At 38.8% G+C, this 26,986-nt stretch overlaps 5 protein-coding genes across 5 annotated transcripts; 4 read left to right on the forward strand and 1 right to left on the reverse strand.

Annotated features, from left to right (window-relative positions):
• Positions 1-1,386: 1,386 nt before the first annotated feature.
• LOC149949745 (uncharacterized) lies at positions 1,387-23,692 on the forward strand. The gene is made up of 2 exons (XM_090169287.1): positions 1,387-1,422; positions 23,024-23,692. The coding sequence occupies exons 1-2, from the start codon at positions 1,402-1,404 to the stop codon at positions 23,306-23,308; spliced, it is 306 nt and encodes a 101-aa protein (XP_090025413.1). The 5' UTR covers positions 1,387-1,401; the 3' UTR covers positions 23,309-23,692.
• On the reverse strand, positions 15,267-16,197 carry LOC149949746 (uncharacterized). The gene is made up of 3 exons (XM_090169055.1): positions 15,938-16,197; positions 15,713-15,868; positions 15,267-15,625 (listed from the first exon to the last, which is right to left on the reverse strand). The coding sequence occupies exons 1-3, from the start codon at positions 16,161-16,163 to the stop codon at positions 15,267-15,269; spliced, it is 741 nt and encodes a 246-aa protein (XP_090025181.1). The 5' UTR covers positions 16,164-16,197.
• On the forward strand, positions 23,400-25,370 carry LOC149949747 (uncharacterized). The gene has a single exon (XM_090169483.1). It carries the CDS (start codon positions 23,400-23,402, stop codon positions 25,368-25,370), a length of 1,971 nt encoding a protein of 656 aa, XP_090025609.1.
• A 434-nt stretch (positions 25,371-25,804) lies between these two features.
• Positions 25,805-26,380, forward strand: LOC149949748 (uncharacterized). The gene has a single exon (XM_090169484.1). It carries the CDS (start codon positions 25,805-25,807, stop codon positions 26,378-26,380), a length of 576 nt encoding a protein of 191 aa, XP_090025610.1.
• On the forward strand, positions 26,381-26,986 carry LOC149949749 (uncharacterized). The gene has a single exon (XM_090169485.1). The coding sequence runs from the start codon at positions 26,381-26,383 to the stop codon at positions 26,984-26,986; it is 606 nt and encodes a 201-aa protein (XP_090025611.1).

A 26,986-nucleotide genomic window follows, 5' to 3' on the forward strand; every position in this document is an offset into this window, starting at 1 on the left:
TTTTCCCTGTGCGCCAGAACGGAGGTAAAACGAGAGAATAGAGAAAACCAAGAAAACAGTGTCCGTGTGAACCAGCCTTTAAGGTAAACAACCGTACCCTCTGTTAGTACCGATTACAAGTCGGTAAACGGATATTTGTAGGGCCACTTAATTAGCTCATTAAATAGTAATTGTGTATGGTTAAAGGTAGCAATATATGATAGGAAACTGTTTAAGATAGTTTACCAATTCTACATGAAAGTGCATGTGGCATTAAGGTATAATACAAATGAATATTGTTTGTAGTCCTAAATAAGGCTTTTGAAACAGCAAGGTAGAGTTGGAATAATATAAAGAAATCTCCATGTTAAAAAAAGCCCTCTCGAAAAGTTCTAAATATAAACGAATGAAAAATCCTTGCAGAAGAAAAATAAAAAAAATATTTTATTTCTAAATAAATTAAAATTAAATTGATGATTTAGAATGAATTTTGAAAAGTTAAAATATATTGGTGCACCTTCAAGTTTTTTAATGAAATAAATAAATTTGGTATTTTAATATTTAAAACTTAATTAATTAATTAATTAATTAATATATTTCATATATAGTTAATTTTTATTTAAAATATAATTAATATATAATAAATACATATTTAATACACATTTAATATATATAATATATTTTTAAATATATAATTAATATTTTGTGTCTTATCATCGCTTAACTGATATTTCACTTTTATCGCGCTTGTTGAAGCTCGACCGAGATATAGTAGGGCTTCATATAACGATCAAATATTAAAAAGGGAAATGTTTGTGCTTTCTTTGGCCATGGCGCTTGAAATTGATTTTTCAACCCTAAATTTAAATGTTCTTATAATTCCTTATGGGATTTTTACCAGGAACTTTAAAGTTTTAATCGAACATACTGGCTAATAAGCTGAGAATTGGCAATGAGGTAGATTTTAGTTTAACACAAATATGATAAAACTCCCCAACTGTCAGATTTTATGTAGAAAATACAAGGAATTGAAAACTTAAAACACGAAATTGAACCAAAATATTTTACACTAGGGTTGCTATTTTGGAAGATGTAATTGAAAAAACTTCAAATATAATTAACAAAATATGCTATAAATTAAACTTATATGAATAGCTTTTGCAAATGAAACATGTCACTTTGTTTACATCGGAATCACGATAATTTATGATTTTATGGAAATATTTTATTTCTAATATTGCTTTATATGGAAACCTTCGCTTTGTACTAGTAATCAATTCGTTGAAAACATGTTTTTTTTTTTAGGTTTTGGTGATGATATTGCATTTTTTGGGAAAGAAATATGGCATTCGACGTTCAGGAATTCAAATTACATTTTGGTGTTTTTCATTAATATCAGTACTCATAACGTTTAGATCTTTCATGATGTCACACGACTACGTGGTAAGTACCGGTACATGTTCATGTAAATAGTTATAAACACATTCAGTATTTGTTATAAATTTTAAAATTGCGTTCCATGGCTATTTTGTAATAATTAAAAGTTTTATAAAAGACAGATACTTCATGGAATTAAAAACATTTTATTTACAATTAGAAGCTTTCGGACCGCGGTCCTTCCTCAGCTAGTCAATAATACATTTTAATTCCATGAAGTATATGTGTTTTATAAAACTTTTAATTATTACATTTAGTATTAGATTAATATTTATTGCAATTCGTTTTATTAAGCCTTGCGCAGCCTTTATTAAAATCTATTAGGCCTTGAACCGTTGTTTAGATTGAAATTGACCACGCTCTTTGCTTACCTGATATCTGTGTGTACGTTCTATTAAGGATTCAGAGGACGATGAAAACCAATACGTTTATAGTCTTCAACAGAATGACCCAATTAAAAAATTTAAATGACAGTTCGGTTCAAAACACATTTAGGCGAGAAGCAGATCACTAGCATGATTATTAGGTCTCCCTCAAATGATTAAATCGGATTTAATCATGATTGAAATGATTAAATCGGATTAAATCGTGATTGAAAGGATTAAATCTCGATTAAAGTGATTAAAATGATTAAATTGTGATTAAAATGATTAAATTGTGATTAAAATGATTAAATTGTGATTAAAATGATTAAATTGTGATTAAAATGATTAAATTGTGATTAAAATGATTAAATTGTGATTAAAATTATTAAAGGGACTTTCAAGTGAGCTCTTAAGTCAATTCATTATTAGCGCTGGCTTCGAGTGAAAAGACACGAGTTTGGTTTTTTTTTCCGCTATACACAATGTGGTGTCAGCCCAAAGCCTTAGTCACCAACACAAACTAAAACAAAGCATTTATGAAGAAAGAGAAGTAAAACACCGTAATATTTTTTTAAAACGCTGAAGTGTATACGCAAAAGCCCAGACGGCCATTTCATATACGCCACACGAGAACAACATTCGGGAAGAACTGAAAATCAAGACACGAGTGTCGAAAACGAAACTAAAACAAAACGGCGACGTAGCCGTACGGGAGAGACGGCAAGACGATCGCCCACTCAGGCGCGCTCTCGTCAGCGGTAGAGAAAAGCTGAAGCACGTGTTTTGATTTTGCCCGCTCCTCTTCGCCAGAAATAACATGTACTTTTATTAATATTTTATTAACAATTTAGTTTTTCTTCGAAATAGTCTTTGGTGATACAATTTTGCTTCTTGAAAGGTACGTACGCTGCTTAACTTTATTGTAATAATACAGAGTTACTCCCGGTTCTTCCTACTAATGAGCCTTAACCAAGTGTAACGTTTTTCGACGTTGGAATATATCTAACCACTCTGCATTGTTTTTTTTCCGTTCGTTGAAAGTTAACTGTTATTTATTTTTATAGCGAATGAAAGTAATAAAATGGGAAATAAATTCTCGGATAAATTTGGTGTCCAAGAAAATGAAATTTGGAATACAGTCGAAACCGCATTAAAGGTTACAATACCTCCATTCATCAAATATGCTATGAAAACCATGGGATTCGACAATAGAATTTCTTTAATGGATCTTAAAGAACGCGACTTTAATGAAATGGAAGAATTTGCAAGGAAGGACGTGTATGAACTATTGGAGGACGATGAAAAACGAAAACTATTTTTCGGAATTTTTTTGAAAAATTCCTCAAAATTAAAATTTTTTTCGGGCCATAGAAATCTTTTATTCAAAGTAAGAGACTTTTTGAGAAAACCGAACGCATTTAATAAAATAACCGAGAAATCTGCCACTACACATCGCCTACGATCCGACGAGACACCTAGTATCATGCCTAACAATACAAATACAATTGCAGACGAACAAAATCGGCAAAGTCCCACTTTCGCGCTTTACCGTGAAATAAAGAGCATAACAGAAAGACGCCCAAATTTAAAAGAACTAATTGTCAAAATATCATTTGATGACGTGTCTTATCGTTTGGAAGCAGACTCAAAGCCAGCTGGTTCAGTTTACTGTCCAGGGTGCAAAAAACAAAAAAGCAATATTTTGATGGAAAGCGATGGGTTGTAACAAATTTTAAAGCGCATTTAGAAACATTACATCTAAACAATCCTCAAAAAGAAGAAGGACAACTCTCTGTGTCATCGTTTTTAAAGAGGTCCGCCAGTTCTAAAGAAGATTCCACCTCTGATCTACCTCGGAAAAAAATCAGTTCCGTAAGCTCGGTGAGTAATAATTTTAGATTTAGGTGGATTTAAGTTAATCACCCTCGCTTGTTTCGTTTAGATTAGTTTTCTATGGACTTTACATGTATGGTTATTTAATTTGCTAACGCTTGGCCGTTTCACTTTAAAGTGAAACAAAAGTGCCATTGGGAAAAGTAGATAACGTAACGCGATTTAGTTAACATGCAGCCTACTAAGGGCGCAGGTCTCTCGGCAGGTCTAAAATGCTAGAAATAGGGGCTACTGTGCCCGAAGTTATAGTATGACGCATAGGCTGGCCAGACTTTCGGTCTCCAGTCTCCAGTATCCGCTGGAAGGGCTGGTTTCCGGTGTCCAGTTCTCCGGCCTCCATTGGAAGATTTGGTCTCCGGTCTCCAGTCCTCCAGCCTCCGCTGACGTCTTCTCCTCGGTCTTCTCCCATTGCCAAACGCCACTTTCGTTGCCCTTTAAGAGTCACCAATCTAAGCTAAGATTATTTTCCTTTTTAGTTCGGTTCCTATCGAACAGTATCTAAGGACGTTATGCCCTCGGTTATTTCTATTGATGATGAAGATCCTTCTGAAAACAATATAACAAATCAAACCCCAACACTAACTGAGACGAAACCTACAGAAAATATGGATAAAGATTTGGGGGAAGTACAAGGGAGAATACTAGAGGGCCAATCCTCTCCCAAAATGTAAACCGGGCCCTTGTTAATGGAAAAGCTCCGGGAAGAGCATTTGAAGTTTTCATAGAAACCGTACTCGATTAGAAAAGAGACAAAGACTTTTATATAGATCGGTCGATCGAAAGCAAGCTCGATTAACCGACTACTACCTAATATTAAACGGTATTGAAATGTTGTGTAATAAAAATAAATATCCCGAGTCCATTTTACATGATACAACTCGAAAGTTCACGAAACATGGAGGCTATCGAACACTCGATAGAACAAATAGTCAATTTTTACAGAAACTTTTAGAAAGTGCAGATAAAAATATTCATTGTAAATCAGGAAATCGATACGACGAAAGCCAGAGATTGTTTGCTGGATATCTATACGCTTTTATTATCTTATAGGGCCTTTGGGCTATGAAACTCTTAGTGGAAATTTACCACTCCCTTCACTTTCTACAGCCAAGCGGGTTGTAAAATCTCAAGGATCTGGCTTAATCGAAGGGTTTTTTCGTTTTAAAGAACTAGCCGCTTATTTAAAAGAAAGAGGCTTAGACCCAGTTGTATGGATAAGCGATGACGCCACGAGAATCACTGGTAAAAATTAATATGCCCTAACACTAACCAGCTCGTTGGCTTCACCATGCCTTTGGACGAAACTCGAGGGACACCAGTGCGTTGCTGTTTTCCAGCTTGTACCGCTAAAGAAATTGAAAATCATTTTCTAAAGAGTAATCCAGCGGGACCAGCCTACGCAATTTTAGCCCAACCACTAAGTGTAGCAACTGCTCCATATTGCGTTGCAATTTACGGAACTGACAACAGGTTTACGGCTCTAGACGTTTTAAACCGGTGGCAGTATATGTTAATTGAAGCGAAGAATTATGGAATCACTATTCTCCGTGCGTCGTCCGTTGGTGATTCTAAACTACTGAAAGCTATGATTACCTCAAGCCGTCTTGGATTACCGTGCACTGAAAAATCAACTATTATTCCAAAAGAATGGAGAACATGGTTCTCGGCTGATTTTGAATCAGGGTTTGGTTTAATATTCGTTCAGGACACAACACATGTCGGAACAAAATTCAGAACCCGTTTACTCAACCCCAACATTGATTTAGTTATGGGTCCAAAAATTGCGAGTAAAAGCCACCTAAAAATGCTGATTGAGAATTCTAACAAGACAAATCATTTATTGTGCGCGGGAGATATTGACGTAGCTGACAAAATGAACTTCGGCGCTGTTAGTAAAATAACTGATATACGCGTATTAGATGAGCTGAAGTAAATTCCTGATTCCGAGGCAACAGTAAATTATCTGTCAATCGCGGGTAAAGCAATTAATTCTTTTCTAGACCCAAGTTTAAGTCCAATTGAACGCTTAAGTAACCTGTGGTATTCTAATTTCTCTCTTCGCATATGGCGAACGTGGCTTTTAGAAAATGGTTACACCTTGGGAAAAACTTTTATATCAACCAATCTTAACACTTGCGTAGAGATTAATTATCACGCTCTTTTGTTTACCATTGTGAGCTTGCGAAAAACTGACAGGTGTAAATTGTTCTTGCCGTGGCTTTACAGCAGCCAACCTTGTGAACAGCTTTTTCACGCTCTTCGATCTATGACCACAACGTTTTCTACGGTGGTAAATTTCTCTATGAAAATGATTATTGAACGAATAAAAAATTGCAAGTTCTACTCGACGTTTCCCATAGCCTAGGCGACAAATACGAATTCCCACGTGAAAAATCAAAAAAGATAACGAGTCCTTGGAATGTTTCCAACGGAGCTTCCTAACAACGACGAAATTCTTAAAGCTATACTTCATTCTAACGATAATGCTCTTGAAACGGCTGCTAGACTTGGTATGACGTTAAAAACAAGTGGACTCCTTAATTGTGCCCGTTTCAACTGCACGAAAAATCTGGCACTCGAAGTAGAAATTGACGACGATGATGACCTACACTCCGTTCAAAATGCGACCGAATTGTTTAAATATCCAGACGCCTCGTCTGGGGTAGTAGATGAATCGACCGAAAAAAGGGCTACGAAAATAAATTCTAATTTATCGCAGGATTTATCATTAGTAGCGTCACTGCAAGGTCAAATAAATATAACCGACTACACCGAAAAAATAAGAACATTTTCAGACGATCTTAAACCAAGTCCATACGTACCAATAACAGATTCTGAAGGTCGAACTATTATTATGAAGAAAACGACATTATGTTGGCTTTTGTCTAACTCAGATTGCTCCCTTAGCAGTGACCGATTGAAAAGGTAGCTGCAAAAGAACTGAAAACCACTTAATCTAAACCAACCAACCTTCCCCTCGATAAACCTAAAAGTAGAAAGGAAATGTCAACCGGAGAGTGGTGTTTGTTTAAGGAAATAAATAATCTAGGACATTTGGTAGGAGCGAGGGTAGGAGTAGTGCTGAAATTTACCTACATGACTGGTAAAAGTAAAGAGAAAAACTATACCAGAGAATACGCTCCAACAACGGCTCCAAAAAAGGGCAAGAAAGGGATTGGTGTTCTTTGCACGTGGTACTCGTGGGATGCAAATGGAATTATTTCTATCGTGTCTTCAGAGTCGCATGAGTATACTGATATAGATAATTACCTTTATACCATTTCCAAACCTACGATAAGCGAAGCAATCGAAGAAAAATTTGTGTTGAAACTCGATATTGATGGTTTAAATTTTATTAAATCGCAGATCGGTCGTGTGAATACCCGATCGGGAAATTCCGAGCGAAGTACATGTCGAAGATCTAGTTTCTTGAACACTAAAACGTCGGCCCCAGTTAAAGAAACTCGAGAAATACGGAATACGGTCAAAAGAGAAGGAAATAATTCCCGAGATAATTCTTCAAGAAAGACAGACGGAACGTCCACCAAAGCAATAAGAAAATATTCCAAACTTCAATCAAAAGAGCTACTTGGAAAGACACCAAGTCAAACGGCAACCAACGGATCAGAGAAGAGACAAAAACGTCCAATAAAAAACGAAAGGAGACGACCGTTTTCGCGACCTCCGGAAGTACCCCAAAGACTTCAAAAAAGACTGCTATTACAAAGACGAGAATGACAACTCGAGCTTCAACTCGGGCTTCGACTCGGGCAAATAAAATATCGATTTTGCAATAAACGTTACAAACATTTTAAGTTACAAAATTTGTCATAAAGCTGTGATAAAATGGTATATTTACCGATATTTACCCGAAAAATTATTATTAAACAGTTAGAAAAACACTACTTGTCTTTGTATTTTACCAAATAGTTTAAGTTCATTAATATGAAAATTAGACTATATACCAATTAAAATATGAAATCGTGATTTAAATGATTAAATCGTGATTTAAATGATTAAATCGTGATTTAAATGATTAAATCGTGATTTAAATGATTAAATCGCGATTTAAATGATTAAATCGTGATTTAAATGATTAAATCGCGATTTAAATGATTAAATCGTGATTTAAATGATTAAATCGCGATTTAAATGATTAAATCGCGATTTAAATGATTAAATCGCGATTTAAATGATTAAATCGCGATTTAAATGATTAAATCGCGATTTAAATGATTAAATCGTGATTTAAATGATTAAATCGTGATTTAAATTATTAAATCGTGATTAAATTATTAAATCGTGATTAAATTATTAAATCGTGATTAAATTATTAAATCGTGATTAAATTATTAAATCGTGATTAAATGGATTAAATCGTGATTAAATGGATTAAATCGTGATTAAATGGATTAAATCGTGATTAAATGGATTAAATCGTGATTAAATGGATTAAATCGTGATTAAATGGATTAAATCGTGATTAAATGGATTAAATCGTGATAAAATGGATTAAATCGTGATTAAAATGATTTCATCATGATTAAATTTTTAATCATTTAATCATGATTATTAGGCCACTCTAAAGCTTAGTGATCTGCCCCTCACATTTAGGTACCCAAAAGCACGGGTCCTGAAAGATGCTATTGCGCTTTTATGGCAAGACCTTGGATTTAAGATGAATAAATTAAATTTTCCACATTCCCTGATGGCAGAAGCGCAAACAACCTTTTCACATTGATGTCGGAAAAAATGTTTTAAGAAGAACTAAAAAGATACTATTTCAATGTAAAATAAAGTTTTTGTGCTCATTAGTACTGTGAAGGAATCCAAGCTGTCTTAAGACATAAGGACTAATATGCTATCAACCAATATGGCGACACAGATGCGTATTAAACAGGCCAATCGAATTATTTTATTGACAAATGGAATGTTCTACTTCCTTGAAATGATGTAGTCCACTTTTTTATTTATGATTTGGGTTTCATAGAATAAGACTAACCATATTTCATAAGTTTCTGTACCCTTTAAAAATGTTCGATTAGGTTGTATTTTGTGATACAGAAAACTGTGGAATGTGTTAATATATTAGCTTTGAGCTAATAAATGATAAAACATATACAGGGTATTACGGATAAGTATTTCGCAAATTTGAGGGGTGTTCTTACGATCTGAGTGAGTCAAAAATGTCCGAACAACTAGGGTCTCAAAACAATTGGTTTCCGAGTTTAAGGCCCACAAAAACCAGCCCAAATCAAAGAAATAGCCAGTAATGAGAAGTTCGGTGTTCTGCCTTGAACCCAATAGTTTCCATTTATTATTCATTTGAGTTTTAACGGTGAAGTGATAAACACCAAAGCAAATGCCAAAATTGCATTTTTGAACTAGCAGAAGTGTGCCTAATCCTACAATGATTTAATTAATGCCAAGATCCCTTTTTTAAAAGAATCAAGTTAAATCGACACTGTTACACACGGTCAGAAATTTTTCAAACAAGCCACTTGCATGAGGTGAATAAGAATTCGTAGTATTTTCCCAGATTTTAATCCTGTTTCTTATTTTGGAAAGCGCACAAAAACGAAAAACTAATGTTTGGGAAGTGGAATGGTACTTGCAAATGCTTTCAATTTCTGGATTTTAGTAATCATTTGATTTAAATGGTGAAACAATATGTCATTAGTAGACTTGAGTATTAATTGTCGCTAGTCCTTCATTTTACAAATGCGAATTTATTTTATTTCAAACATTACAAAAATTGTTTAAAATGGCCACCTCCGGCTCTAATACAAGAATGATCTTGTCGTACAAAAGATTCTCGAACTATTTGAAAGATACCAACTGTGTGGCGAACAGTTTCTAATCCATCAATTATCCATTGTAGCCGGTCGTCTTTGTCCCGAACTTCAGTCTTGTATTCTAAGTAATATTCAGCTAGGTACCACCTTAGGCTGGGTTCAATGCGTATGAGGGTGGTGGCAAGCCCTTTACAACAAGCGAGCCAACGGCTCCCTACTCTTACTTGTATCGTTACATCTCAAAGTTTTTATGAAAACCTAGAAACCGAAGAGCTCTGGGGAAAACTCCGAAACTCAACGCAGAAGGAGCGGTTCTGAGTTTGCATCCAGTGCCACATGCTGAGATTGAACCGGGCTCCTCTTGCTGCGAGGCAAAGGGGTAGAAACTCCACCACCCTACAATTTTAAATGGCCCAAGAGGAAAACGTCACGTGGGTTTTAATCGGTACACACAGAAAAATATTATTGCAAATTTTACAGTAAGCTGCGGTCAGCATAGATGCCAGCAGAATGCTGTTAATTTCACAACCAACTCTGACTGTTTTTTTTATTGTCATGCTTCCTGTTAAATTTACTGGACACTCTGCTGTTTAAAAATACAGCAAGATAAAGTTATATTTACAGAGTATTTCTGTTTCTTTAACCTTCATTCCAGACGTATTTAATACCCCAGCAAACACAAACACGTCCTATGACCATCCGATAGACGTCACACTCGGATCTTGCCTTCGTCCGTAGGACATCCCAAAATCCGGGGTTGACGTCGGTTGGACGTTAAAGGACGTCCAAATGTCTATAGCCGTAGTACGTCCCGGGGACGAGTTTTCGGACGTCCAACGGCTATTACGGCGGTCGTCCCCTGGATGTCTTTCTATAAAACCTAGAGATGTCTTTAGACCTTTAATTTGGTTCAATCATGGCTCAATAGGGATGAAACTAGAACGTTCATTGGATATCGTATTCTGAACAAATAATTTAAAAAGCCAAACTTGATATTAAAATTTTATTCAAAACATTAAAATACAAGATAATGGAAAAATCCAGCAACAAGTGTACAATTTGATAGTAATAACAAGAACTCTGAAAGTATTAGCAGTTAACATATAAATTACAAAACTTATATAGTTATTTAATTTTTATATAACAAAATAAATTTCGCACTAAACTATTAAAAAATTAAATAACCTTCCTTATACAAATGTAAAAAAACAATAAAATTTATTTTTAAATCAGAAGCAAAATAAAACTAAGCCATTTAATACTATTCCTTATAAAAATTAAGACTATCGAATGAAAAATGTACTCTAGAAATTACTGCTTCTCGAAGCTTAATTTTAATATCTATCCAAATCTTACTTTTGGAATAACAATTTAACTATATAAATTATCACAGTATAAAATAAAGCTTTAGGCGAACCGTTCAGTGAGAGTAATGAATAATAAACTTAAAAAGTTAAATTGAAACATGTACAGGTCCAAAATGAACTTTAAAAACAGCGAACCTTCCTTAACTTTTGGAGAATTCAACGCAAATCTTACTTTTGGAATTACAATTTAACTATATAAATTATGACAGTATAAAATAAAGCTTTAGGCGAACCACTCAGTGAGAGTAATGAATAATAAACTTAAAAAGGTAAATTGAAACGTGTACAGGTCCAAAATGTACTTTAAAAACAGCGAACGTTCCCTAACATTCGGAGAATTCAATGCAAATCTTACTTTTGGAATTCCAAATCCTATATATAGAATATAACAAAATGAAATAAAGCTTTAGGCGAACCACTCAGTGAGAGTAATGAATAATAAACTTAAAAAGTTAAATTGAAACATGTACAGGTCCAAAATGAACTTTAAAAACAGCGAACCTTCCCTAACATTCGGAGAATTCAACGCAAATCTTACTTTTGGAATAGGGACTTGGCAGCTGGGGAAAGGTACGGGGGTCGCACAGGTGTGACGTCAGGTTATACGTATCATTTTTAAAGCGTACTCTAGCGGAAATTTTATCAACTAACACGGCGGCCATGATGGTCATCTTTTTTTCCTTTTAAACGTGGAATCGTGAATAAAATAAAAATGAAGCCTTCTGGAAAAGTGTCTAGTAAAAACTATTTAGATTCATTAACGCCCGTTATGCAAAAACGATATTTAGAGAAGATTTCTTATATAAATGGCTTAGACCCTTATAAATTAAAAAAGAGTGAATGTATTTCTACTGTGGAGAACGTAGAGCAAGGCACAAACACGAATTTCGAGCATCTCCCACCGATTCTTTACCCAGATATATATAATTATTTAATTTATGGAATTTCGCCGTTCACTTACGAACAACTAAAAAATTATAAAGGTTTGGACGCCTATAATCAATTCGTTTGCGGTTTCGTACAACAAGTTGCAGTTAAAGTAATTGAAAAGTCCAAGAATGTTGTAGTTAAATGCAGGGTAAGTGTTGACTTATTTTTTCATAGGTACGTATAGATTTACCTATAATAATTACTATCTTCTGTAGGTGTTACATTCTCGAAGGTTGAGAGAATCTCCGCTTTCAAATGAGTTTGGGGTAATAAAATCAGGGCATTGCACGTGCATGGCTGGCTTGGATGAGCGCTGCACTCATATCGCAGCTCTATTATTTTATGGGGAATATGCTGTTAGATACAGAGAGATTGTGACAGTGACGGCTAAAAAAGCGTACTGGAAAGTTCCAACGATGAAAGACATAACATATGGAATTAGTTTCTGCCAGAGCTAAGCAAAAGCTTCTTGATGAGTCAATAGACTCTGCCCAAGCTGGTACAAGTTTAAAGTCCTCAAGTATAAAATCAAATATTAAGAAACATAAACCAATTCCTGTCATGAGCCTAGAGGAATTCAACGTGAGAAATCGTTGACTTTTTGAAAAGGATCCCAGAGCTGCGATATTGCGTACCCTGCCTGAGGTTTACGAAAGTTTCAAACCCAAATGTGTTGATAAAAATATCCAACCTATTTACCAGACCTGTACTCTGAAAAAAAGTGGCTTTGCCATTTAATGAACTTTTGATTGCCTGTGAAAATATAAACATTTCTCTCACAGATCAGCAAATTAGTAGAGCCGAAAGGGAAACAAAACTACAATCGAAAAGCAAACTTTGGCAGCGACTACGCGCAGGAAGGATTACCGCATCCAATTTTAAAAGGGCATGTAATTCCAATCCGTCCATGCCTTCCTTGTCATTGTTAAAAGTTATTTGCTACCCAGCCAATCACACTTTTTCAACGGAAGCTACTAAATGGGGCCTGGAGAACGAAGACAGAGCTAGAAAAGTATATTCTCAATTAACAAAAGATAACCATGTAAATTTTGTGGTAGAAGCCTCGGGCCTTGTTCTTACACAAGAGTTCCCTTATTTAGGAGCGTCTCCTGATGGGAGCATTTCATGCGATTGTTGCGGTAAGGGAGTCCTTGAAATCAAGGCTCCCTTCAGCATGAAAAATATGTCATTTAAAGACAAGCCTTCTAATTCATGCCTAGAAAAATTAAATGAGGGATATAAACTGAAAAAGGACCATCCGTACTATTATCAGGTACAAACACAAATATTTACTACAGCTGCGCTCTACGCTGATTTTTGCGTGTGGACAACAGTGGACTGCCACATTGAGAGGATTAAGCCAGATGTAGAATTTTGGGAATTTAACATTCCAAAGGCTGAAAATTTTTTCAAATGTGCTAGGAAATTTTTTCTCAAGAGAGAACTGTCCTGTGGAAAGCATTCAGGACACATCAAGCAACACTGAATGTCAAGGTCAAGTAAAAGTGCCTGACCAGATAATCCCAGTCATCGGACAAACAAAAATAACAAGTCCTTCCAAAACATGTTTAACCACTTGCCAAGGAAATATTGCTAGTCCAGCAAATAGGCACCTAATAAATAGTCAAGGGAACCTTACAAGCACCTCTTAGTCATGCTCAACAATTCAAGTTAATCCCAGTTCCACCCCAACTTGCCTTGTAACTTCCCAAAAGAATAGCCAAGGACATATTCCTAGTCAAGCAACTAGTCTCATTTTCAGTCCAACAAATAATACTTCAAAAGAATCTAGTCATCATGCTATTAAGTTGAGCATGTTCAGCCCTTCAAAAAATGGCAAAAAGCCTTCAAATAAACTAAATTATCAAAGTACAAGTTATTGTGATAAATCTCTCGTTAATGATAAAAAGTTAAACATTCTAAGTCCACGCAAACTTTGTTTCGGTCAAAACCAAGACAGTGATAGTGATGAAAAATGGTGCTACTGCAACAAAAAAGATGATGGTTCTGAAATGATAGCCTGTGATGGGGAGAACTGTAAACTACAATGGTTTCACACCATGTGCTTGAAAATAAAAGTTCCACCGAAGAAAAAGAAATGGTATTGTCCAGATTGTGTTAAAACTCGCCAATCCCAAAGAAAGGAAACTGAAATAAACTAGTTAAAAAGTACCAGATTTTAATCTGCTAAGTACCTGATTTTATAAAAAAAAATAGCCAAATTGGTTTAAAATTAAATTATACAACTTAGTCATTTCAATTTTTTTATTCTTAAACAATCACAAGACTGATAACGTTCAATTACTTCAAAATTAAATTATTCCAATGGAACAACTGACGGTCAAAGGTTTATAAGGGCACATGCTACTAAAGCTATTTTGTCGATACTAGCTTGATCCTCCTCTGGGGCACCATGTAATAGTTCAACTGGGATTTTGTTATGCAGAATAGAAAATTTTTGACGTAAATGACCAATAACTCTTTCTACGTGTATAATTACATTCGCAATTTTTCGTGTTTCTTCTATAGCTTTTGGGTCTAATTGTTTCTTATTTTTGGTGAAGGCTGCGAGTTTTACTGTAGCAAAATAAAGCCCAACAGAATCCGGAATGTTAAACCCTCTATCGGCTAAAACTACATCCCCAGGTATTAGTTTCTCTAAAAATCCACAATTTTCAGTCAAGTGTTTATCACTGACTCTGCCACCCCATCCTTTGGATAAGAAACTGATAGTGCCTTGAGGTGTGATGCCAATAAGAAACTTCACAGTATTGTGATGCTTATAATTTGACCACGTTTCGGCTTGTCCGATTACACTAGATGGTTTTTCCGTATATATTTCGAAACAATCAATTACTACCGCAACTTTCGTGTCCAAATGTTCTCTAAAAGACATTGGCATTGTGCCTTTCTGGCCAGTGAATATATCTCGCTAGTCTTGTTGCCAAAGCATCCAAGGTATTATAGAACACCCTTCCCACCGTTCTCTCAGATACGTCAAAACGATAAGCCAAGTCTCTATTCGTGAGAGCAAGCCTTAACTTTAATAAGGTTAAAACACATTGTTGAAAACACGATAGTTTTGAGTTATGAAATAGATATGGTTTTGCTTCGTCAACAACTCTCATTAAAAATTCATCAGTCTCGAGACCTGTAAAAAATTTTACTTTCTCGTTATTTCCAACAAAGTAATTCTCGGAAAAGGTTTTCATTTCCAACTGGTGACGTAACCGCTCTAGTTCAGAAATTTTGTCTTGAATCTCATTGGTGTAACTCAAAAGAAGTGTTTGTCTCTCTTCTAACGTTGCCCTTAATTCATTCATTTGGGCTTCAGCTTTTCCTAAAGCTATCATAGCTTCTTCTAAATGAAATGAATCGCACAACTTGGCAAATGTTTGTGTACTCCCATCTTCAACTAGTTTATCAGTTTGTGTCGTTACATTAATAGAAAAAATATATTCCGTTTGAACGTAAACACTTTGTTTCCGGATATTTTTTTCTTATTTGACTAGCATCGCATCGAGAATCTTCTTGTTCAAATCCGTTTGAATGGAGACACTCTTAGATTCTAGGGATTTGTGTAGTTGACTATCGTCACTGACTTCGTTCAAACCAAGACTGACATCAATTGATTTGTTAAAAACAAATTCAGTATCTTCAATGGTGGTATTGTTTAGGATGGCAGATATGTCAGCCGAGACGTTATTTGATGATTCCCCAGCAATCGTATTAAACATTTCCACATCTGTAGCAAAAGACTCCTTGTTAATTAAATCCGATGATTCCTCATTAACTGAGGACATGGTTGATGAAAGGATAGTTGAATGCTGTTTCCCATCAAACGAAGGTACTTTGCTATCTAAAATAAAGTTCATAAGTTACGTAAATATTTCTACAGAATATTAACAGAACCTCAATCCCAATTTTAATATAATTTCAAACTTACTGGTTTTGGATTTTGATCTGTTATTTTTCCTTTTGTAACGGTTAACCCTAGACAAAAGCTTTGCCTCCTCTTTTGAATTTATACTTTCATCCAAACTCATGTGTTTACTTGGAATCCAGTCTGGATTAGAATCATCAAAGAGAGCAGCTGGAGCTCCTGGAAATAAGCTTTTATAACGTTCCAAACTCACTTATTTCAGAAAAAAAACTAAAGAAAAACAAATACCTGAGTAAAAATGAGTGGAGCATACCCGGTGATGATTTCGGGCTAGTTCAGGGCTAAGCCTTAGTTGTTTAAACCACTGTTTATTTCTAGCTTGCGATAAAGTTCTAGTTTTTTCGCCATGATTAACTATTGGTCTTGGTATTCTATGGAATTTTATTTTCTCCCTACTTTCATTTAAATTACCGGTTAAGCTTCTGCATCCCTTCACACAACATCTTTGAGCCATTTTAATTACAGGAATTAGGAAAATATGACCATCATGGCGGTCGTTTTTTTAATACTTCACGTAGATGCCGTGGATGGCGCTAAATTAGTATTGCAGAATTTGCTGACGTAGCGCTGCCAAGTCCCTATTCAATTTAACTATATAAATTATCACAGTATAAAATAAAGCTTTCGGCGAACCACTTAGTGAGAGTAATGAATAATAAACTTAAAAAGTTAAATTGAAACATGTACAGGTCCAAAATGAACTTTAAAAACAGTGAACCTTCCCTAACATTCGGAGAATTCAACCCAAATCTTACTTTTGGAATTCCAAATCCAATATATAAAATATAACAAAATGAAATAAAGCTTAAGGCGAACCACTCAGTGAGAGTAATGAATAATAAATTTAGAAAGTTAAATTTAAACATGTACAGGTCCAAAATGAACTTTAAAAACAGCGAACCTTCCCTAACATTCGGAGAATTCAACGCAAATCTTACTTTTGGAATTACAATTTAACTATATAAATTATCACAGTATAAAATAAAGCTTTAGGCGAACCACTCAGTGAGAGTAATGAATAATAAACTTAAAAAGTTAAATTGAAACATGTACAGGTCCAAAATGAACTTTAAAAACAGCGAACCTTCCCTAACATTCGGAGAATTCAACGCAAATCTTACTTTTGGAATTCCAAATCCAATATATAAAATATAACAAAATGAAATAAAGCTTAAGGCGAACCACTCAGTGAGAGTAATGAATAATAAACTTAGAAAGTTAAATTGAAACATGTACAGGTCCAAAATGAACTTTAAAAACAGCGAACCTTCCCTAACATTCGGAGAATTCAACGCAAATCTTACTTTTGGAATTCCAAATCCAATATATAAAATATAACAAAATTAAATAAAGCTTTAGGCGAACCGTTCAGTGAGAGTAATGAATAATAAACTTAAAAAGTTAAATTGAAACATGTACAGGACCAAAATGAATAGACTTTGATCAAACATATTTTCTTCCTACCTCTGTAAAAGACACATTAAAAAAATCGAGTTAAAATCATTAAAAAAAATCAAACAGTTTTTTAATAAAATACTTACTCTTATGATATATTATCAGCAATACTAGAGATTACTATCTTATAATCTTTAACGTTTGTGTAGAACGCATTATGGACTTTATGGTGACCGATTCCAATCTATCGACTAATGGCGTTGTTTACGCTTTAAATCATTAAATCAACAAGAACCTTTTTTATGTCACACTTAATTTAAAGAACTATGTTTGGTAGTTCATTTTTTATGCCGATAATTTAATGTATATAAGGCACTCTCATTTTACTTTTAATGTAGTTGTGCTGTCTCTTTCATCTTGTAACCACATCGACTAAGTTGGAATAAACTGGTTTCTTAACTTCTTAAATCTGAGTCTTTGATAAATGGAACATTTCTTGGTGCCGAAACCCGGGAGTAAAATGAGTTGAAATTAATTGCGTTTATTAAATAGTAAGACGAACTATCGAGAAATGGAGAAATTAAGGAAAGCACGAGGAGCCGTCCGAACCAGAACAACCAAGATAATTCAACAGCTTTACGAACTTCTTTCAAGCAACGAGCCTATCGTCCAAGAAGTAGAGCAGTCGCTGGCCGTATTGGAGCACAAAGCAAAGAGTCTGGCAGATTTCAACGAACGCATAATGCAGTTGTTGCCAGAACCAGAGGAGGAGGATGAGAGCGACGAAATTGAGAAAGAGACTGAGGCTGTGGAGACTTACTCTGAAGACATCATCGAAGTCAGAGTCAAAGCGTTTCTCAATACCAGAGCGAATTCAACGACGTCAACCAAAGATGACGGCGAGAGGTCGGACAGAAACGAGAGCAGAATCGAAGTGAAGCTACCACGGCTGACGATCCAGACGTTCTCAGGAGAACCTACATAGTGGCAGAGTTTCTGGGGTCAATTTAAGACGACTATCCACGAAAATATGAAGCTACCAAATATCGACAAGTTCAATTACTTACGGCCGTACATGCAAGGAGCAGCAGCCAGCGCTATTGGAGGGCTAACTCTCAGTAACGAAAATTATGAGAAGGCGATCGAGGTCCTGAGAAACCGGTTTGGAAAGAAAACCGTAGCAATGCAGAGCCATATGCAGAAACTTCTCAACCTGGTTCAAGTCAAGAAGTCTTCAGACGTCGCTGGTCTCAGAGAGCTGTATGACAACTGCGATACGCAAATCAAAAGCCTGGATTCATTGGGAGTACCATTGGATACATATTACACCATGCTCTACTCGATCCTGATGAAGATGCTACCGTTGGACATATATTTGGAGTTCAGCAAAAAGTTGGAGGACGAAGACCAATGGAATGTCATCGGTCTACTTGAGCATTTAAGAAAAGAGGTTGAGAGTCGAGAGCGAACCGTATTATGCAAATTCGATGACGAAAAACAATCCGAGGGTCAGTCATTTCGAAGTAAAACTCATAGCTTTAACAATGGGTTCAGGTGTACTAGAAGACCACAAACTACAGCTGCTCTTAGCACAGCGGTCTCCAGCACATGTCCATATTGTAAGGGAGTCGGACATCTCGCCGAGAATTGTCAAAAACTAACGTTGGAAGAAAAACTTGAAGTCATCAAAGATCGAGAGCTGTGCTTTATTTGTCTCAAGAATGGTCATCAAGCGCGTCGATGCAGATCCTCCTTGAGATGCAAAATCTGCAACCGAAAGCACCAAACGTCGATCTGCCGGGGTAAGTCACCAGAAAATTGCGCTGAAAAGGAAAAAACCTTCGAGCCGACGACACCGAAAGTATTGGAGTTTTAAATCCAATGTTAATCAGCAAAGCTACCCTACACTAACTAACTAATGAAACTAGTAAGAAAATCATAACGTAGTGATTTAAAAAAAAACAAACGTTTATTAAGAATGAGTACTTTACAAGATGAACGACATATTAGGAGTGACGGCAATAATAAACGCTGTAAGCGAATATATATACACTTAAGGTTAAAAAATAGTAAGATAAGATTAGTGATTAAAAATATATCTTATTTACAATAAACATTTTTAACCTATTAAAAAAACTAAACGAGAAAAGCCGATAACGCTTTTTATCTTCAACACTCGCCCTCGTTGACGACTTTCTCGTACTGCCGTAAACTGAGATTCTGACGGTGGCGGGTGAAGACTTCTTTAGGTAGTGGCTTAGTGAAAATGTCGGCCAGCTGTTCTTCACTCGGGACATACATAACGTCGATGACGCCCTCTTCGACCAGTTCACGAACGTAGTACTGACGAATACTGATATGTTTCGTTCGGCGATGAAACTCAGGATTTCTGATGAGTTTAATGGTCCCTGCATTGTCGACTCTGAGTACGGGTACATCATCGTCTATGTTGAGACCCAGGAAAGACTTGATTCGTTCAATCCAGACGACATCTTTCGCCGCTTCAGTGGCAGCTACCAGTTCAGCCTCTGTGGTTGATAGGGCAACGGATTGTTGCTTTCTGCTCGCCCAAATGACTGGAGTTGTACCAATTAGGCATAGTACTCCAGACGTTGAACGTCTCGTCTTTTCACAGCCAGCGTAGTCAGCGTCGCTGTAAGGGTTGGTCGTCATGGAGTCGCCGGTCTTGACACCCTCTCGTTGCGTAAAGCCTTTAGCTACGAGTCTAGCTTTGTACTTGATAACTGTGCCATTTTCATCATGCTTCGTACGAAAAATCCAACGGTTTCCAATGATTTTTTGACCAAGTGGAGGATCGACCATTTCGTAGACGTCGTGTTTATTCATCGCTGTAAGCTCGTCTGCCATTGCCTCCTGCCATTCTGTGGACTCGTTACTGGAACGTGCTTCGCTGGCAGTCTGTGGTAATGTGTCGCAGATCAGGAAGGCTTTATTTGTTGGATAACAGGTATGACACGACTGAACTTTCTTGAGAGTTGAGCGATCTCTGAGTACCGGACCACTCTTCTCAGAGCGGTTGTCTGACATTTCGTCAGAGACTGTTGCCTCATTGTGTTCGGTAGCCACGTCTTCCGACGCTTCGACGGATTTGGTTGTCTCGTCGTTTGAGTAGTCGGCAGCTCTGGTTGGCATGCCCGATGGTGCATTAGTGGCTCTGGTTGGTCCGTCTTTTGATGAGTTGGTGGCTCTGGTTGGCCGGTTTTCGCAAACGAAATCGTCGGTCAGTTGCTCGCCCTGGCTGGAGGACTCCCCAGAGACAGGAATCCAGGAATCAGGAACGCACGTCTCGGGATTGAATTTGACATCTCGTGATCTTAGTACGTCGTCCAGCTCTGGAACATAAACTCGATATCCGTCTGCATTGTCTTCATAGCCAACCAGGAAACCTTTATACGCCTTCCGAGACAGCTTCTTTCGCTTCTCTTTTGGTATGTGGACAAAGCACTCAGTGCCAAAGACACGCAGATGCTGGATCGATGGGTTTGTCTTCCCTGTCCACAATTCAAACGGCGTCTTCCCAGCAATGCATGTAGGTGCTGTTCGGTTCAGGACATAGACGGCTGTGTTCACCGCTTCAGCCCAGAGTTTCGGTGGTAAGTCCGATCTGGAATGCAACATGGCCCTTACAGACTCCATAATCGTACGATTTTATCGTTCAGCGACCCCGTCCTGTTCGGGCGTGTATGGCATGGACTTGCGGTGATGTAACCCTTCTTGAGACGTCCATTGACGGAACTCTTCATTGACATATTCAGTCCCCTTGTCCGTGACCAGCTCTTGTACTTTGAGATTGCGGGTTCGGCAAAAAGCAAGGAAATCTTTGAAACAATTGACGACTTCGGATTTCTTCGTTAGGAAATATACGGCTCAAACACTGGAATACTCGTCTTTGAATAGGAGGTAGTATTTCTTCCCTTTCATGGACGGTGTTGGTGATGGTCCCCAGAGATCTGAATGGATCCTTACACCTGGTTTCGTAGCCTTCTCCAAACGAGTGCCGAAACTGTGCCTAGTCATCTTGCCGTAGACGCACCCTTCACAGAGCTTGTCAGACGTCTGGTTTAGAACTTCGTATCCGAGTCTCCGTAACGTCGCTGCTACATGCCGTTTATCCTGATGACCCATGCGTTCATGCCAGACTTGGAGATCTGCTTTCCGGTCATTTCTCGGATCTGCTGCGATGTGAGCGGAGCATGATGGCTGCATGACTTTAATATCCAGACGATACAGACTCTCGACCTTGCCAGGTACACAAAGGTTCCTTTTGCCTCCGACAACTTCATAGAGACCGCAAGAATTTGCTGTGACCTTGAACTCCAGATTCTTGTTTCTTTTCATTGCGCTTTTCAGCGAGAAAACATTGCAGGCAAAGTCATGGATGTGCCAGACATTGTGGACTACCTCTTGATAGTTTCTTTCCGATCCGGAACTGAATCCTTATGTCTCCTTCACCATCCGCTGTCATCTGCGTCTTGTTTCCAATCTGAAGAGTTGCTGGAGTAGCGAACTTGCGGAAGTTTAGGAACTTTGTGGCGTCGTTCGTGATATGCTGTGTAGCACCCGAGTCAAAGTACCATGCTGCTTCAGACGATGAGCAAGCAACGAGACCATTTGCTGCGATCAGACCCCCGATGCTGGTGCGATTACTTTCGTCAACGCTCGTCCTTCTAGGAGTTTTCCTTTGTCCTCGGCAGTCTTCTGCTATGTGACCAAACTTTCGGCAATTGGTGCATTTTGGCTTACGTCCCATGCCTTTCGTCTCGTTTGATGAGTGACTGCGATGACCTCCGGCATTGCGTTTCGCCATCAGACCAGATGAATCTCTGAACGAGTCACCTTCTCGAGTTGCACGGCCAATCAATAAACGTTCCAACTCTGCGACCGTCTGTTTTTCGGTTGGCAGCGTGTCCCAGGGCATACCGAATTCTCGATACTCATCCTGAGGTAGAGACTCGAAGATGCAGGCAATCAGGATGCAGTCGTCGAATGTAACGTTCTTCTCTGTCTGTGCCGTTGACAAGATATCTGTCCAGAGAGAACACATCTGGGCAATGTGGGTGGCCATGTCGACGTCCGGTGACTTCGTAGTTCGCATGAGCTGCGCCAGAAGCTTTCGGAGACGATTTGAAGACTTCTGCTCGAAGATTTCGAGCAGCTTGTCCCACATGTACTTTGGTGTCTCGCAATTTGTGATCATGTTTTGGACCTTTTTGGATAAGGTTGACCAGAGGATACCACGGACCGTGCTGAACGCCACTCGGTACTTCTTTTTGTTTGAAGTGTATTCAGACTTCTCTGCTGCTGTTGCTCCAGGTACCGGTTCCGTTGGTTCAAGCCATTCGCCAGTAAGAATCTCGTATACGTCTCGTACGGTGAGGATGTCGACTATTTGTCGTTTCCAACTCCTCCAGTTCTCCGGACCAGACAGCTTTTCAACGTCTTGGCGAAGTAGGCTATCCATGGTGGCTTCCGGGAACTGTTGACCAAGATACGGATTACTGAGATGGTAACTGGGACCAGGATACCGGATACTAAATCATCAGCATAGCAGAGTGGCGCAGTGGGAGCGTGCTGGGCCCATAACCTATTGGAGTTTTAAATCCAATGTTAATCAGCAAAGCTACCCTACACTAACTAACTAATGAAACTAGTAAGAAAATCATAACGTAGTGATTTTAAAAAAACAAACGTTTATTAAGAATGAGTACTTTACAAGATGAACGACATATTAGGAGTGACGGCAATAATAAACGCTGTAAGCGAATATATATACACTTAAGGTTAAAAAATAGTAAGATAAGATTAGTGATTAAAAATATATCTTATTTACAATAAACATTTTTAACCTATTAAAAAAACTAAACGAGAAAAGCCGATAACGCTTTTTATCTTCAACAGAAAGCCATAGCCAGCATGGTCACAGTCCTTCCACCGAGTCCTGTACCGTATGAACAGGTTCTACTACAGACAGTACTACTGTACGTCGAAAGTCAAGTTACCCAAGTCCTAGCAAGATGTCTCTTTGACAACGCAGCTCAACAGTCTTTTATACGAGAAGATATATCACGAGCCCTCAACTTACCAGTCGTTGCCAAAGAAACTGTCTTGGTGAATCCATTTGGGACCAAAGAAGGAGTCCTCCGAGAGCAAAAACGAGTCAGTCACGCTACGAAGCACCATTGACTATGAAAAATGTGTTGAGCTTGAAGTCCTCGAAGTCCCTATCATTCGTGGAGCGCGTGTCAGCATACCAGGAGATCAAATACGTCGTCAGATGGAAGAGAAAGGAATAGCTTTAACAGATCGAACATCAGTCAAAGGCGTAGCAGCACCATCGGAGCTTGGACTCCTGATTGGCGTAGATCATTACTATTCCATAGTTCCTGGTAACACCGTCCGCTTGGGAGGTCCCTTAGTAGCCATTGAGAGTCTTTTTGGATGGTCGGTCCTGGGTCCTGTTCCTGTATCAGCCAATCTAGCAGTACGATCCTCAACAGTCATGCTGACGATTACTGAAGACCGGAATATAGCCTCCTGTCTACTAAAATTTTGGGAGCTCGAATCACTCGGCGTACAAGAAGCAAGGGTGCTGGCAATATCAGATCAAGAAGTCGTCGACAAGCACGAAGCCAGTATACAGTTCAAAGATGGCCGTTACGAAGTCCAACTACCCTGGAAGAGTGATCGACCCGAACTCCAAGACAATCTAACAAACGTTACCAGAAGGATGAACAGTTTGATTCAGCGATTTCAGACTGATCCATTCCTGTATAAAGAATATAAGAGTATCATTGAAGGCTACTTAGAGCAAGGAATAGTGGAACGAGTACCGACGTCCGAAATCACTCAGAAGTTTGGAGAAGCTTATTACATCCCTCACTTCGCCGTGGTCAGAGAAGACAAGCAGACAACGAAGACTCGTATTGTTCACGACGCCTCTTCACACGCAAAAGGCGTACCATCCCTAAATGCATGTCTGTCGTCAGGGCCGAACCTCAATCCGGATCTTCTGGTCGTATTGATACAATTCCGAAGACACAGAATAGCCTTAATGGCAGATATAGAACAGGCTTTCCTGCAAATCTCATTGAAACCCGAAGACAGAAACTATGTTCGCTTCCTGTGGATGAAAGGGTTACCATCGTCGACAGAATCACCCGAATTCGTTCATCTCCGTATGGCTCGAGTATTATTCGGCGTTACCGCAAGCCCGTTCCTTTTGGCCGCCACCTTGAGATATCACTTCAAGAAGTATGAAGACATCCATCCGAATCTATGCGCGACTTTGAACAGAAATCTCTACGTGGACGATCTACTTACTGGCGCAGAAACAATTGGAGGAGCTATGAAGATATGGCAAGGAGCGAGACATATCATGGGAACGGCTGGAATGAATCTGCGAAAATGGGTCACTAATTCCAAAGAACTATCAGCAGTTTGGGCGTCAGAGGAAACCAGCGAGACGAAAGCCAACGTTCCACCAGTGCTGAAGGTCTTAGGTATAACCTGGAAACCGGCCACAGACACTTTCACCTTCGACGTTTCGACACTGCTTGAATTTTTATTGGAAAAGAAAAACACCAAGAGGGGAGTTCTTCAAGCTGCAGCCAGAGTCTTTGATCCGATTGGGTTTCTCTCTCCGTTTCTTATCAACGTCAAGTGCCTCTTTCAGAAACTATGGCTCTTTGGGGTGGACTGGGACGAACACTTACCACCAGATCTTCAAGATGAATGGGACCAGTGGTGTCAAGAATTGGCCATGGTCCAGAAGATCTCCATACCAAGGTTCTATTACGACAAGTCCGAAGGGAAGCCTATCCGGCAAGAAATCCACATGTTCTGCGACGCCAGCTCAAGAGCCTATGGAGCCGTCGTATATTTGCGTTACGAAATGTCGTCAAGGGAGATCCGAGTATCGCTGATTTCCTCCAAAACAAGGGTGGCACCGCTAAAGAAACTGACGATGCCTAGACTGGAGCTAATGGCAGCTGCGATCGGTTCGAGACTCCTGAAGTTTGTCCTAGACGCATTGGAAGGCGAAATCAAGAGCTATCGATGCTGGTCTGACTCAGAGATTGTACTTCACTGGATTCGAGGAGTGGAAAAACAATGGAAACCTTTCGTCGGAAATCGGATCGCAGAAATCCAAAGCCTGACTGAGCCGCTACGATGGTCCTACTGCCCGACTCAAGAAAACCCAGCGGATCTACCATCAAGAGGCTGTACCGTACCAGAGCTAATATAGAGTGAGCTCTGGTGGCAAGGTCCACCCTGGTTGTCTGTGAAAGACGAAGCCTGGAAAGAAAACAAGTTCCCTACATCCGAAATTCCTGCGGAAGCTTTAGAAGAGAAACGCAAAGTCATTCAACTCAGTTGTGTAATAGAGACTAAAATACCTCTTATCAATAACGAGAAGTATCAATCCGCCGGCCATGTATTTCGTGTCACGGTATGGGTTCTGCGTTTTACTAACAATGCCCAGAAGACAGGCCTCAGACAAACCGAAAATCAGTTACAAGCAGAAGAAATACATCGAGCGAAGCTGCTTTAGATAAAGTGGGCACAAGAGGAGGCCTTTTCGAAGGAAGTCGACTACCAGAATCGTCTAAGCTAGCGGCTTTCAATCCCTTTCTCGACAAAGAGCTCATTCGCTTCGGAGGACGCTTACAATTTTCCAATATGAAGTACGATAACAAGCACCCATGTATATTACCAGCAACGAGTCGTGTATCTGAACTCTTGGTCATGGAATGTCATTGGAAAGTCATGCATGGCGGACTGAATAGTACCATAACTCAAATCCGAGACGAATTTTGGATTCTCCGTGGACGGCAGCTGGTGAAAAAGCTCTTGTCGCGATGTCGCACCTGCAAGCGCTTCCAAGTTCAGCCGGGGACACAAATAATGGCGCCCCTTCCGGCCAATCGAGTCCAGGAGGCAGATCCTTTCAGCATTACGGGAGTTGACTTTGCCGGGCCACTGTATATCCGAGAGACCAGCCAGCCAAAAGTCTATATCGCATTATTTACCTGTGGAGTTACTCGAGCTGTACACCTGGAAATTGTGACAGATTTGAGCGCCGAGAAGTTCCTATTGTCCTTTCGACGTTTCCTGTCACGACGAGGACTTTGCCGCACCATCTACTCGGACAATGCAAAAGCCTTTAAACGATCAGAAAAGGACATCAAACAACTTTTTCGAGCTGTCAGCGACCCAAAGGTCCAGAAGTACGTCGGAGACCGTGGCATCAAGTGAATGTATATCATCGAGCGTGCAGCATGGTGGGGAGGCTTCTGGGAGCGAATGGTCAGATCTGTCAAAACCTGCCTTAATCGAACTCTCGGGAGAACCTCCTTAACTTATGAAGAGCTGACTACCACCATTACTGAAATTGAGGCCGTAATTAATTCCCGCCCGTTAACCCACAACTTCACCGAAGCTGGAGAGCCCGAAGCTCTTACGCCAGCGCATTTTCTAGTCGGACGGCGTCTCATTTCGTTGCCGAACCGAGATTTCAGGGACGATCCCTTGAAGGTCACTGGAGATCAGCTGACGAAGAAGCTGAAATACCGACAGTCACTATTAAACCAATTCTGGAGCATATGGCGGACCAATTACCTCATGGAGTTACGCTCAGCCCATACTAGCCGGCCAGTTAAAGGCAAAGTAGAGTTCAAAGAGAACGACGTCGTATTGATCGGGGATCAACACCTTCCACGACAATCATGGCGCCTTGCCCGTATCCTTGAAGCCCAACCCGGAAGAGATGGTTTAGTCCGGTCATGCACCCTTCGCCTTTCAGACGGCACCATTCTAAGAAGAGCCATTCAAATGCTATATAATCTGGAGGTCAACCAATAA

The sequence above is a fragment of the Leiobunum rupestre genome, chromosome 3 (assembly GCF_980474605.1).
Source record: "Leiobunum rupestre chromosome 3, qqLeiRupe1.1.hap1, whole genome shotgun sequence".
In the NCBI taxonomy this organism is placed as follows: domain Eukaryota; kingdom Metazoa; phylum Arthropoda; class Arachnida; order Opiliones; family Sclerosomatidae; genus Leiobunum; species Leiobunum rupestre.

Excerpts from the sequence above, each read along its gene's own strand:
- LOC149949747 (XM_090169483.1), top strand. The coding sequence starts at position 23,400 with ATGGAAGAGAAAGGAATAGCTTTAACAGATCGAACATCAGTCAAAGGC.
- LOC149949746 (XM_090169055.1), bottom strand. The coding sequence starts at position 16,163 with ATGGCTCAAAGATGTTGTGTGAAGGGATGCAGAAGCTTAACCGGTAAT. Across the intron at positions 15,869-15,937 it reads CTCCACTCATTTTTACTCAG|GAGCTCCAGCTGCTCTCTTT; the intron begins GTATTTGTTTTT and ends GCTTATTTCCAG. Across the intron at positions 15,626-15,712 it reads CAGATCAAAATCCAAAACCA|ATAGCAAAGTACCTTCGTTT; the intron begins GTAAGTTTGAAA and ends ACTTTATTTTAG.
- LOC149949748 (XM_090169484.1), top strand. The coding sequence starts at position 25,805 with ATGAAGTACGATAACAAGCACCCATGTATATTACCAGCAACGAGTCGT.
- LOC149949745 (XM_090169287.1), top strand. The coding sequence starts at position 1,402 with ATGATGTCACACGACTACGTG. Across the intron at positions 1,423-23,023 it reads TGATGTCACACGACTACGTG|AAAGCCATAGCCAGCATGGT; the intron begins GTAAGTACCGGT and ends TATCTTCAACAG.
- LOC149949749 (XM_090169485.1), top strand. The coding sequence starts at position 26,381 with ATGTATATCATCGAGCGTGCAGCATGGTGGGGAGGCTTCTGGGAGCGA.